Genomic DNA, 12,487 nt, shown 5'->3' on the forward strand with positions numbered 1-12,487 from the left:
CTCCAGCGAGAGCGTTACAGCTTCTCGCGCTGCCTGGCGTACGGGTCCCAATCGTTAATTCTGATTATAAGACCTAAAGGTAATTCTGTTTGCTTTCCTAATGCATTGCAGCTCTCCCGGTGGTCTGGCGTCTCTTTTTTCCAATTCCCATCTTAATCAATTGTTTGCAAATAATTAAGCTTTTAAGAGATAATGGTAGGAGCTAATGTACACAACAAAGTAAAGGTCTCAAGTCACTGTTTATTGAACAGTGGTACAATTTGCTTTGATATCCCAAAGTGATCCAGAGTGATAGGTGGACTTGCCAACTGGAGTCAGTGTGTTGTTTTTAGACATGCACTTCCATATATATTTATATATTTTAATTTGTGTATATTTCATAGAATCATAGAATATCTCAAGTTGGAAGCGACCTGTAAGGATTATCAAGTCCAACTCCCTGCTCCTCACAGAACTACCTAAAACTAAACCATTTAACTGGAATATGTATATTTATGTCTGTATATATATATATGTTTTATACACACAAGTAAAATATACATATATGCAAATATACATACACATATCTCTGTGCATGTGTCTTTATCCCTTTAAACAACTATTAGAAAGCTATTGGAAGGCACCTGTCGTTCTCGCACGGGTGAACTAAAGAGCAACAGCAACAGTTTTGACTGAATTTCCTATTTCTTCATAAAATGGCAGTTCTCAGGGTTTCCCCTTTTCTCTCTGTTGCAATGTGATGTCTGCCTTTGCCTGTAGCGCAGGCCTTCATAGCCCTGTGGGTGGGAATGCAACAAGGCTTTGAATGTTTTTATAGCAGCCTAGCCTGTGGCATGCTGATTCTTTGTCAAGTCATTTTTATTATTTTTGGGGGGGGGCGTTGCCTACAGAGGAACAACTCGTACGATCCACATAAAGCTTATATAATAAGGATGCCCAGCATTTAAGGTATTTTAAACCACACTGCATCGTAGTTAAAAAACCTGCCGCATTGTGAACCTTTAGCTAAGAGGGATTAGCTACATGAAGTCCTGGCTGTCATGTGATTATGGCAATTATAGATTTATCATGAAATTAAAAGTTTATGCTGTGCTAGGCTATGAAGAAAAAAACAGATGACCTTAAACATACCACAATTTGAGGAATTTGGGGGTTGGGATTTTGAAGCAATGATTTTTACAGTGACTTTATTATTTTGATGGCTAATTTTATCCAGTCTTGTCTATTTGGAAAAAAGTCCAGAACAATTGAAAATTGCTTAATGGAGACAGAGTTCTCAATTCCAATAGCTAGAGGCTTTCTAGTAATTATTGCTTGCTGCATGAAATTAGATACAGTTTGTTCAATTACTTAAAATTAGATCAAATGTAAGGTGGCAAAGCGAAATAAGAAAAAAAAAGAATAATTTTGTCTTTGCTTGATAGCAAAGTAATGAAATGGGAAGTAAGCTATAAAGATGAAAATGTTACATATCATCTATGTAGGGGGTTTTTTTTAAGAGATGCAAAATATTATGTTCAGATAGATGGACGTAAGTCAAGTATGACTCTGTTGTGGATGAACATGTGTATAATGTGGACGATAAAATTCATGCTATATTTTTGCATGTGCAAAATGCAAATTACCCATTAAAAAATAAGTAAAATCCCTTTCTCTGTGTCCTCCACATTGCAATTCTGGAGCTGTTTTCTGTACATGCAGAAAATACTCGGGGTAGTTTACAGTTGTCCAGATTATCTGTGGGTTTACTGTCAAGAAAACAGTATTTTAAAAGAATGGCAAGTCCCTACCATTTTTGGGGGGGAAAAAAAACCCAAACAAACTACTTTTGGAGCTGATGGCCATGGCAGTGGGCTTTGAAATGGGCACGTTGGGCAAGGGGAAGTTACCAGAGTTACAACAAAACCCCCTATTTGGTAAAATGAAGTGAGGCAGCCATGTAACATAGCTATTAGATGTCAGATTATGCTGTTTACAAGAATATATAAAATCTGCTAAATAGTTACGATACCAATAACATTGCGGAATTTTATGAGGTTTTAAATTCTTACACTTTACAAGGTTTCAGTTTACATCTTGTGTAATATCAGGCTGAAGATTACATCCAAAGAATATGGGAATGTTTCAGGGAAAAAGAAAAAAAGGGGGATATGTGTATAACAGCAACAACCAACTGCTAAAGGGGATATTGGCACAGGTATAACCAGTTATACCGAATTATCTGTACTGAAATGTTATTAAGTACCTTGCAGGAGACCAGATCTGAATCCCATGGGTACTGAGACTTGGGTGTCCAGGTTAGGAGCTGAGCCAGATCTTTAAAACAGGGTTTTTCCTGGGAATTGTTATGTTTGCAATATTTATCCATTTCCTTTTGGGACAGTGACATTTTTACATGGAGAGAAAGGACAGAAACGATATTGCTAATGTCATTTCCAAATTTCAGACTTGGATGTGGTTTTTGCTGTTGATTTATTAAGCAATGTGTATTCATGCAAAAGCGAATTTTCTGAGAAAGCAATCAAGTTCTCACAAGAAACTTACGATTTAATTTTAACATTATCTTCAATTAAACCAGTATTTATTTTCTGTCTCTTAGGATTAGTGCAGCACAGCTATGTTAATGCCAGGCAAAAATGTGCTGATCATTGACCTTGCGTTGGCCTGTGTTCAAAACCCAGGCGTTTGTTTATGTTCGGGATGCTGATCTTATTTGCAAATTATTTTGGGGCACTGGCAAGATTTGTCTTCACTATCTCAGAAAACATCAGTGTGTTTTATTTTTACAGCAAAGTGCTTCATCGCATTCTTTATTGTTCTGTGAAATACATTAAAAAAAAAAAGTGATCTGACTCTAATTGGTCATTTGAGACAAGTGCAAAAACTTTCAGCTAATGCAACAAATATCCTTCTTGAGTATCAAGGTACTGCCAGTATCCTAAGCAGTTATTTCTCCACTTCACTAATCTTTATAATTGGCTTGTCTTTTACTGCCATTAATTAAGTGATGTAGTAGCCCATTAATAATTATAAACGAGTGACACACCTCAGCATTTTCACCTTTCAATAATAGATGTCATGCTTCTGGGGTTTTTTTGAGTTTTGTTTGGTCTTTTTTTTAATTTAAAAAAAAAAAAAGTAGGCCAAAAAAAGCATTGTTTTAAATGTATATATTTATTTTGGTGTCTTATAGCACCCTTACCCTTCAGAAGAACAGAAAAAGCAGTTGGCACAAGACACAGGGCTCACTATACTTCAAGTGAACAATTGGTAAGTAATTTTCCTTAGTGTTTCTATAGGGCTGCTGGCACCCTCCGGCTAATGCTTTGCATTTTTGAGGGCACACCTTGCTGTTATCTGCTTCCCCCGTCAGCAGTTTATTGATGCAAAAGTGATATCGCTGGGGGAGTGGTTTCAATTATGGGAACTCGGAGGTTTTCTATCGCAGAAAACACGTGATATTTATTTTCCCATCACTTTTTCAGCGGGCAGATTTCAGTGTATTTGTATTTGGGTACCAATCCTGCTTCTCGCTGAGGAAGTGTCTTCTGCAATAGAAAGCCACATCCATTTTGAGAACTTTGGTCTTGGAAGAGGTTGAGATATTGGGTGAAAAAAAGGGGTGGTTGGCCCCATTTCTGCAGATTGTATTGTTGTTTTGGGATGCTGTCCTGCTTTTTTTGATGTTAGTGGGGGGTTTCTTTTTGACTGATGTCCAATCTCTTTACCAATTTATTTAAAAAGTACAGTTTTTGCAATCTTGAATGAACTTTGAGGACGATCTGGCTCATAGCTGCTGAAGTACAGTGGAGCAATTTTATTTGTTTGTTCAGCTAAGGGTTGCTGGAACCTCTGATCTGTTGTACCAGGGATTTGTTTGAAGGAAATCAGGATCTGTGCTATTTCTGCAGTGGATTTGGGATTGCTAACTGTCCAGGACATGGCGAAGGCAACCAGTGAAAATTACTCATAATTTAAGTATAAAAACACAACAGCAAACTATTTGTAAAAAGTTCTGTTTATTACCCTTTGTTAGTGCATTGAAATGCAGGTTTCTCCCACTATTCCAGAACAAGTGTCATACTTGAAGTGTATTGCAATCTAATACCTTGTAAAACTAAGTGTATCTAATTAATTGTCCTAATATTTTTAGATTAGTGTTTATGATAGGAAACCTTATCCTCTTTGAAGTAATACCCAGAAAATGGCCAAGGCAAATGGTGAGCCTGCTGGCGAAAAGGGAGGGAGGAATGCCAGTTTGCAGACAAAAGTATTTTTTTTCTGTTCAATAAGTGTCAGAGATTAATATTACTGAAGCTCTGATTACATGGCCTAATCCATTTTGGTGAATGAATTTGGTCTTGATGTCCAATGCACCTACATTAACAAACCCTCCTCTCTCAGAGAGAGTAGGAGCCTATGGGAGAGATTTCAGATATATTAAACCCCATTACAGAAAATGTAATTTCTGTCAATATAATCCCATGTATTCTTCAATTTAGTACTTTAGAGATAACAAGCTACTTACAATATATTTGCCTTTGGAGGATTAATTTACAAAGTACACTATCTGGGAGACGCAGGCAGGCTCACATAAGCATAGCTTGTAAGGGTTATCAATTTCTGTGACCCCACAGCAGCTCTGGGAGATCCATTTTTTGAAGCCCTTTAAGACACTGAATAAAAGGAAAATAGCAAATACTTAGTCTATGTGAAGTATGCTTCCAAGATACTTACTTTAAAATGGAGGGATAAAAGGCACTAAACATAAAATAGGTGTTATAAAGAAATGTAACCTGTGGTATTTTGGCTCAGCCAGGAAAAATAGTGTTTGCTTCAGGTTTATGTCCTCCAACGTTCGTTCATGCAGGTGATACCCTAATTTATATGGTTGCCCCGCAGTTTAACGAAAGGTGCTTTGGCCATTTGAGAAGCTGTGCATATCCGTCAGGGGTCTTATTTAACGATGGGAGGAGCGAGCGTGTGCTATTTCCGAGGGGTCTGGGAGCGTAGGGTTCGGTGTGGGCAACCACGTCAGTTTAGGATGTTCCATTGAAGAAAATTTTCGAGATGATGAACATGGGATGCTTTGAACTAAAGCTGGTGGAATTTTGCCCAAGTGACTTCCCAGGGTGTTTTTCCGTACCCATCTCACCTCGGATTTGAGGAGTTTTTACTTTGGCTTTGTGTCAGATGTGTTTTTATAAGTTCCTTATGTGCAAGGAAAAAAGAAATAAAAGTAGGTCAAAATACATTATAACTGAAGTCTTGTGGATGTAGGGCAGGCTTCCTCTGCTTGAGCTAGTTTGGTAATTCTGCTGTGGTGTTACAATTGTATAAATTATTGAGGCAATTCCCCTTCCCAGCCCAGTGAAGATTTAACACTGTAGAGCCGGTCAGGACTTTTCTGAATAACAGATATCGATATGTGGTGGGCAGAAATGCCAAAATAGGGTCATTCAGCCCCTGCTTTTTGTAATGGATGCTAGGGAACAAGGGGGCTGTGAGGCCGTGGCTGAGTGTGCAGGTTGCACACACACACACACACAGGCATCCTTAGGAAACATCCAGCTGTGGCACGAACGACAAGCTACTTATCCCTTCCCAAATCTGGGGATGTGGGCAACCCTCTCCCAACCTTTTCCTCAATCCCTTTTCTTCTAAGGTGGTATGCAGGAGAAGAAACTCTTTTTGCCTAAATCGTTTGCTGCAAGGAAGAGCTAACGTATCATTTCTGGTTGACTTTGCCTTCCTTTAGAGGGCTCATAAGTCATTCAGCCACGACTTGCAAAAAATTTTGCTTTCCTCCTTAGATTCTTCCAAACTTGTTAACACACATGTACATTTTTGTATTAATGATGAGTCATTGTAAATCACTGTTGCAGAGATTAAATAAAATGCTGAAGGGCAAGCTGGGTGCAGATCAGTCATAAATTATTGGCAGCAACACAGCATGTGGGAATACATGAAATGTGCATGAAAAACATAAACTCATGTCTGGTAGCATGGTCGTTAGCCCAGACTGGGAATGCTGGATTTTCTGGATGGAATTTGAAGTTTGCCACAGAGCAGTCAGTGAAGAGAGCATTTGTTTTCTGCAGATTGAAAGCATTTGAACAGATTTTTTGGTCATATTTTGAATGCCTTTACAGTATGTGCTAGTTGCATACTTCAGTTCTCTGCCATAGCGAAAAAAAAAATGCTTTTCACATACGGTCTGCCCGGTGTTTGGGCTCCCCAAGCTGATGCACGCAATTCCTATTGATGGTAGAGTCGTCACAGGAATGGGGTGATGATGCAAGATGTGCCAGAAAATGTATCAGTGGTAGGGCACATCTTTAAAAATACCACAGTTTTAACTTGACCTTTTTCCTTGGGTTATTTTGGTCTTTTTTAAAGTAATAAAATAATCCACGCAGAGGATTTTTTTTCTGTTTTTTTCACACACAACGATTTTCCTTGCAAATCACCAACATTGTCTTATAGGACCATCTTTTTGCCACAGTGGGATGTTTCTGTCGTGGGAAGAGAGAGCCCTTACCCTGTTGCAAGAAAAAAAAAAATCTATGGCAGGTAGGAAGGTAGCAGAGTTCAAGATGTCTTTAGTCTAAATGAACCCTTCAGGTTTCTGTCTTGTTAGTCATTTAACCTCACAGCAGTTTAGGGTTCGAAGCATGGTGATGTGAACTAGGAGGGGCACTTGTATGGTTTTGATAGCATTGCATATATGGACACTGAAGGGACCTGACCAAGTGCAGGTTAATAAGGTGTTTTTCCCCTGTGATAAAAACCGTGACTGAAATATCCAGGAGGTGTGATACAATCGCTTCTTACATCAGCTGAGAGCCAGCCAGGCGATACTGAACCATCTATACAGTTTTCTTGTTGACTACGTCCCAGCTGAATCTCTTCCTGTTAAGAACTAACGGTAAATAATTACTGGTGGTGCTCTACCAAGAAGAGAGAGCAATTCTCATCAAATGCTGCATTAGGTGTCAGATGCTTGTTTATGTTTTGGGAAAGTCTAGGTACACACAGACAAATGTCTGTGTACTTGTAGAATGATGTGCCTGTATAGCCTCTCTGTATGTGCATATCTATATGTAACTATCTCTCTACATAGAGGTGCATACGACTGCACTATAATGATCTTAAAAATTCAAATTCTTAAAGCTCCAGCCTTTTATTAGGTGCTTCCATTCTGCTTTTTCCAAAGTACCCTCATGTTATCTAGGGCACAGACCAGACAATGATGGAGCAGCTAGTCAATATTTTATCTTACGCTCATTCTTCAGTGCTTCGTTTGTTGAGCTGTATTCAAACCGTGCTTGAAAATTGAATTAATAATTACTGCTAGGCTTTCCAATGGCACTTACTGCTGTAATACCCAAGTCCTCCCCTGACCTCCGCTTGCCTGTATGTGCATACAAGGTTGTTGGTCTGCATGATATTTTTACAGCTCCCCTGCAAAGAGAGAAGAGGGTTTTCCTGGTTTACAGGTGAAGAGCTGAGGCTCAGGGAGGTCCAGGTCCAGCACAACCACCATTTTCAGTGGAAAATCTCACATTTTTAGTGCCTTGAAGTCTTACATTGCCAACCTCTGGTGTTGGGTAGGGAGAAGAGATGTGAGAAATCAGTAACTGCTGGTGAAAAGTTTGGTTTTGATGATTTACTCAGTAGCTCCCAAGCAGTCCAAGGCAGCAGCAGAGCTGAATCCTCTTCTCCAGTGCAGTGTTCAGCTGCTTCAGCCAGGACTGCTTTGCTTTTCTTGCCATTTGCTGCCTTACTCATTCAACTTTGATGAAGTTTATTTCCTGTAGAAATGAATTTTTCTGCATTATAGTGCCCTGATTTGTTCTTATAACAAACAAAACCATCTTTGGGGTGGTTGAAGCATTGGGCGCTATCAAAAATTGTACCGTGAGCTAGTAACTGGACTGTTTGCTTATAAAATAGATTAAAGAATAGGGTGCAAGCAGCTCTACTAATACAGTTTCCTAACTCCTGAGTTCTTGATTTTATGACCTGGGCTTCTTTAAATATCACTTTTGTGTATAATGTTCTAGGCTTGAAAAAAAATATAATCCCAACCAAACACACTGGAAAAAATGAACAAATAATGTAAATTTCCCTAATCTCATTCTTGGAGACAGCTGAAGTTATTTTGCTGAAACTTTGTAAGGAATAACTTTAAAAAAGGCTCCAAGACCAGCCTGAAGATGAGTGTGAAATATCTGAGATGGGTTTGTGATAGATAGACCAGACCACTTTACTATATGTAGTATCACAGCCACTTCAGGGCATAGACACCCAGAAATACTTTTAGCCCCATCACAGCTCCTCTCCAGCAGGAAATTTTCTCATGCTTCTGTTTCTTTGCTCTGTAGTTGCATGGGGTAGGGGATGAAGCGCTTTGCCATGGCATGGGTGACGTGGCGGGGACGGGATGATTTTGCACTTCTCATGAGGGATTGCACCCCAGAACCCAGCAATGAATGGGGACCACCACAGCGAGGGGTGTCCTTCCCATCTGCTCGCAGGTCTTACCTGGCCTGGCTTGCAGATGGTGGGGTTACAGATGGAGCAGATGGGGGGATGCAGATGGGGAAGATGCAGATTGGGAGATGCGGATGGGGGGATGTGGGGGAAAGATGCTCATGGGGCAGATGGGAGATGCAGGTGGAGGGCTGCAGATGGGGGAGCGCTGATGGGGTGGATGGGGGGATGCAGATGGGGACGGATACTGATGGGGCAGGTGGACGGATGCAGATAGGGCAGATGGGGGATGCTGATGGGGCAGATGGGGGAATACAGATGGGGGCAGATGCAGAAAACCCCTGCCCGCCCCTCCACAGACATGGAGGGGAAGGAGGAGCAGCTGCATGGCTCTCCACCTTGCCACCTTTTGCAAAACAGTCCCAGGCTGTTTTCCAGCTGAGATTTTTTTTTTTTTTTTTTAATCATAGCATGCCTAGGGTTTAGTGCATCTGAAGCACACCTGAAATACCCCAAAATCCGAGTGGTGATGTCCTCTGATTCCCATGCATTGAGCCCCACGCCAGCCCCTTGGAGGGGATGGAAAGGCTCCTTCATGGGGCCGAGCGTTAAGCATCGACTTCAGCTTCACTCAGTTCCTTCGCTGAGGGCGATACTCACCCCGAGCAAAAGGCCAGCACATGACCAGCACACCGCTTTAGTCCCACTTGAGCACTATTTTTAGGGTGTAAGCGGGGGAGGAGGCTGGCAGGGAGGGAGCATAGCAAAAGCAGGTGCTGGTCCTACACGCAGGAGTGGATTTTCACCTCTGCTGCTCCACCAGATCGCAGGCTACAAAAACCAGGCAAGCTGTTCGGTTTGCTGCTTTGCAGAGCATGTTGCACTCAGGGGTTTTTAGTCCTAGGCAAGTAAAAGATCTGCTTGTTTTCAGATGTATCTATTACTGCTTTTGTTGCAGTAAACAGATTAAATGAGAAAAGGTCAAGATGCAATTTGAATCTGTGTAAGAACATAACAAATACTTTTCTCAGTAATCAGATACAGTAAATACAAGTACTTATTTACTTGTAAATCTTAAAACATTCACAAATTATCCTCTCAGCTTCAGCAATACAAACTTAACCATCAGATTTTGGAAACTATTTACTTTTCTTCTTTATGTGATTCAAGAATACGTATGCAGATGTTATTTAAACACTGTTTCGTTAATGGGAATACGTGGAAAAAACAGGAGAAAATTGAAATAAGAAAGAATATGTGTTTCAGGTTTAACAAATACATATTGTTTGCTATTCCAGGGTAAAATAAGACGGTAGGTGTTTGCAACATGAAAATCATCCACACCTTCCCACCCTCCACCCCAAACACAAACCTCCAAGAAAACTATTTTTAAAAGCATCTTGCTGGGTGAATTGTTAAACTCTTTGAGCAATTTGGAATATGTGCGATAAATTAGCTGTTCTGAAAGTACCATGTGCTAGGCTTTTCAAGTAGATTTTTACATTTATGTTTTCACTAAGTCTTAGCTAATTGTTATACCTTTCACCTTGAATGCCAATTGTAATAATAATATTACATCTGTAGTCTATTTCTCTGTTCTTAAATTACAGCAATCAGGAATACTCACTAGGTAAAATCCTGTATAGTTACTCATAAGAAAATATTGAAATCAGACGAAAAAATGTTTAGATTGCATATTGCCTCAGACAGCCCTGGAGAGCTGCCAGGCAGCCAAGGTATTATTAGAAAAGCTGAGCAAATAGCTTGCAGGGGGAAGAGTCGTGAATTTAGAGCCATCAGGTACTCTTGTATCACCGGATTTTAGGCTGGTATTTTTTTTAATTCAGTAAAGCCGTTTAAAAATACAGCGCAGTAGTTTAAACATGCAGGATTTGGTTTCGGTGAGCGGATCTAAAGAGTAGCGATGCGGTTTTGGCACAAAACACGGGTGTTTTTCCAAAGGAGGCAGATGGTCAGAAGAAGTGGATAAAGAGGTTTTTTGGGGTAAAGCTGCTCTCGGCCTGCAGGACTTCAGGTGGAGCAGAGGAAGGTGTTCACCCTGGAGCGCTGGTACACCTGGCAGTCTCCACATTCCTCAAACTGCCCCAAAACAGGGGTCACCCCATCCAGGAGCACCAAAGGAGGACGTTTCCCCTAACCACTGCTCTGACGTCCCCTGGGTTCAGGCCAGGCAAAACCAGCAGAGGAAACACCATTTATTTCAAGAGCAAACGTGGAATCATTTTGCATGAACTGACAGACTCATTAGTGGCGCCCTGAGCATTGAGCAAATAAAGTATCTGGTGTTATTTTATCCACACGGATGCTTTTTTGAGAGGGAGAAAGGTTGGTTTCCACTGCAGAGCATCATACAGTGCACACGAGTTTTACCTGCCAATGGTCTTGACTAATGAAAGGTGTTCGGCACTCGAGAAGTTAATACACAGCCAAAAATATCCTGTTTTCCCTTGGGCCTTACATCCTGCTCTGGGGTGGTTTTGTTCCTGACAAACTTTTTTTTAGTCGATGCATTAATATTCTGTGATGAATGCACTGTCAGGTGTCAGGGAGATAAGATGAAAAGGCACCATGCAAACATTCGCTGCTTGCTCTTTTCTCTACTCCTGCCTTAACTTTGCTGTGCAGGATCAGGATAGGGACCAGGTTGCTACTTTTTATTTTAAAAGGCTGAGATTCAGGTGTGCATTGTCTCAAACAAGAGTTTGGCTTTAAAAAACCCCATCCAGAACACTGTTGTAGTGTGGAAATTCTGTGTTGCAAGCAAGGGGAAGGCTCTGTGCCACCTTCTGTAAATAAAATTCTCGGGGGTTGGTTTCTCTTTAGTGCGAGAGATGCTTCTGTCAGGAAAAATACCCTCAATATATATTAAATAAATACATAAAAATATATACCCTCAATATATATATATTTAAAAAAAAAGGGGGAGAGAGAGAGAGAGAAGAGGAGAGTAATGGTTTGTCATTGCTTTGCAAGTCAGGTTTTGGTCTATTCTTGTCATAGCTATCTGAAGTGTGTTTACATATAGTTTGCCTTTCTGGTATTTTGTGCTTGCACAGACCTGATCTCCACCTATTTTGTGTCAACAGTTGCTGAGGTTGCTGTAGAGAGATTAACCGTCACAAACTGAAACACCAACACGGGGAGAAAGGTGCCCTCGGAGACCCTCTCTCGCGCTTACATCAGGTGCTAGCTCCGGGCTGCACCTGCATAAAACAAAACTGCCTGCTTAAAAAGTCAGCCTGAAATATTAAATATGGGGCAAATGTTGCCTCCTTCTCAGCTAAAACAATTTTCTCTTCTCAAAAGATGAAACACAGCCAGAGGCACAGGGCGAGGACGGGCGTGCGTTTTGCCCTGCCTGCCCTGAAATGATTTTGGTGTAAATGATGTATGGCTGGCTTTACCAGCAATAGAGCCAACGAGGCTTCTGCTTTTTATTTTACTTTTGAAAAAGGAAAAAAAGGCAGCAGATGCTGCTGAAAAAATATTACTTCTGCAGGTCTTCAACAAAATCTAGGTCATGTAACAGTTTCATGGGTTATTTTTCTTGCCCTGTAGTCCTTGTGGCTTTTTTGGCTAATGATAAAGTGCGGGAGCAATTGCTCCTTTTTAATTCAGATTTGTCTCAGAGATGTCTGACTTGTCACTTGGTTTATAAAGGTGGTTTGTACCATCTGGGGGGCTGATCCCTGAGCTTCTCATGTCACGTAGTCTCACAAATTCTTTTTATCTTTGACATTCCTCTGACCTCCCTGTGTGTGTTTTGTTTGCGTTGTTTTCTGAGCGTGTCTTTTCTTCTGCCCTGAATAAAATGCCGTCAGGAGTAGGATTATAAGCAAAATTAATTACTTCACTTAATGGGAAATTATGTTTAGATAAAGTAGATTACAAAGTAGGTTATTAGTAGTGGTTAGAAAACAATGTTTTGAAGTAGGATGTCTTGGGGGGAGTTCGTCCAGAAGTGTGGGGT

At 40.6% G+C, this 12,487-nt stretch overlaps 1 protein-coding gene across 4 annotated transcripts in view; it reads left to right on the forward strand.

Moving 5' to 3' along the window:
• Positions 1 to 12,487, forward strand: part of MEIS1 (Meis homeobox 1) — a 109,640-nt gene that overhangs the window by 82,542 nt on the left and 14,611 nt on the right. For all 4 annotated transcript variants that reach the window (XM_065630597.1, XM_065630598.1, XM_065630599.1 and 1 more), the window contains one exon: positions 3,194 to 3,270. In XM_065630597.1, the coding sequence (XP_065486669.1) occupies positions 3,194 to 3,270 (77 nt within the window). The remainder of the gene's footprint in view (positions 1 to 3,193; positions 3,271 to 12,487) is intronic.

This window comes from Caloenas nicobarica, chromosome 3 (assembly GCF_036013445.1).
Source record: "Caloenas nicobarica isolate bCalNic1 chromosome 3, bCalNic1.hap1, whole genome shotgun sequence".
Lineage (NCBI taxonomy): Eukaryota > Metazoa > Chordata > Aves > Columbiformes > Columbidae > Caloenas > Caloenas nicobarica.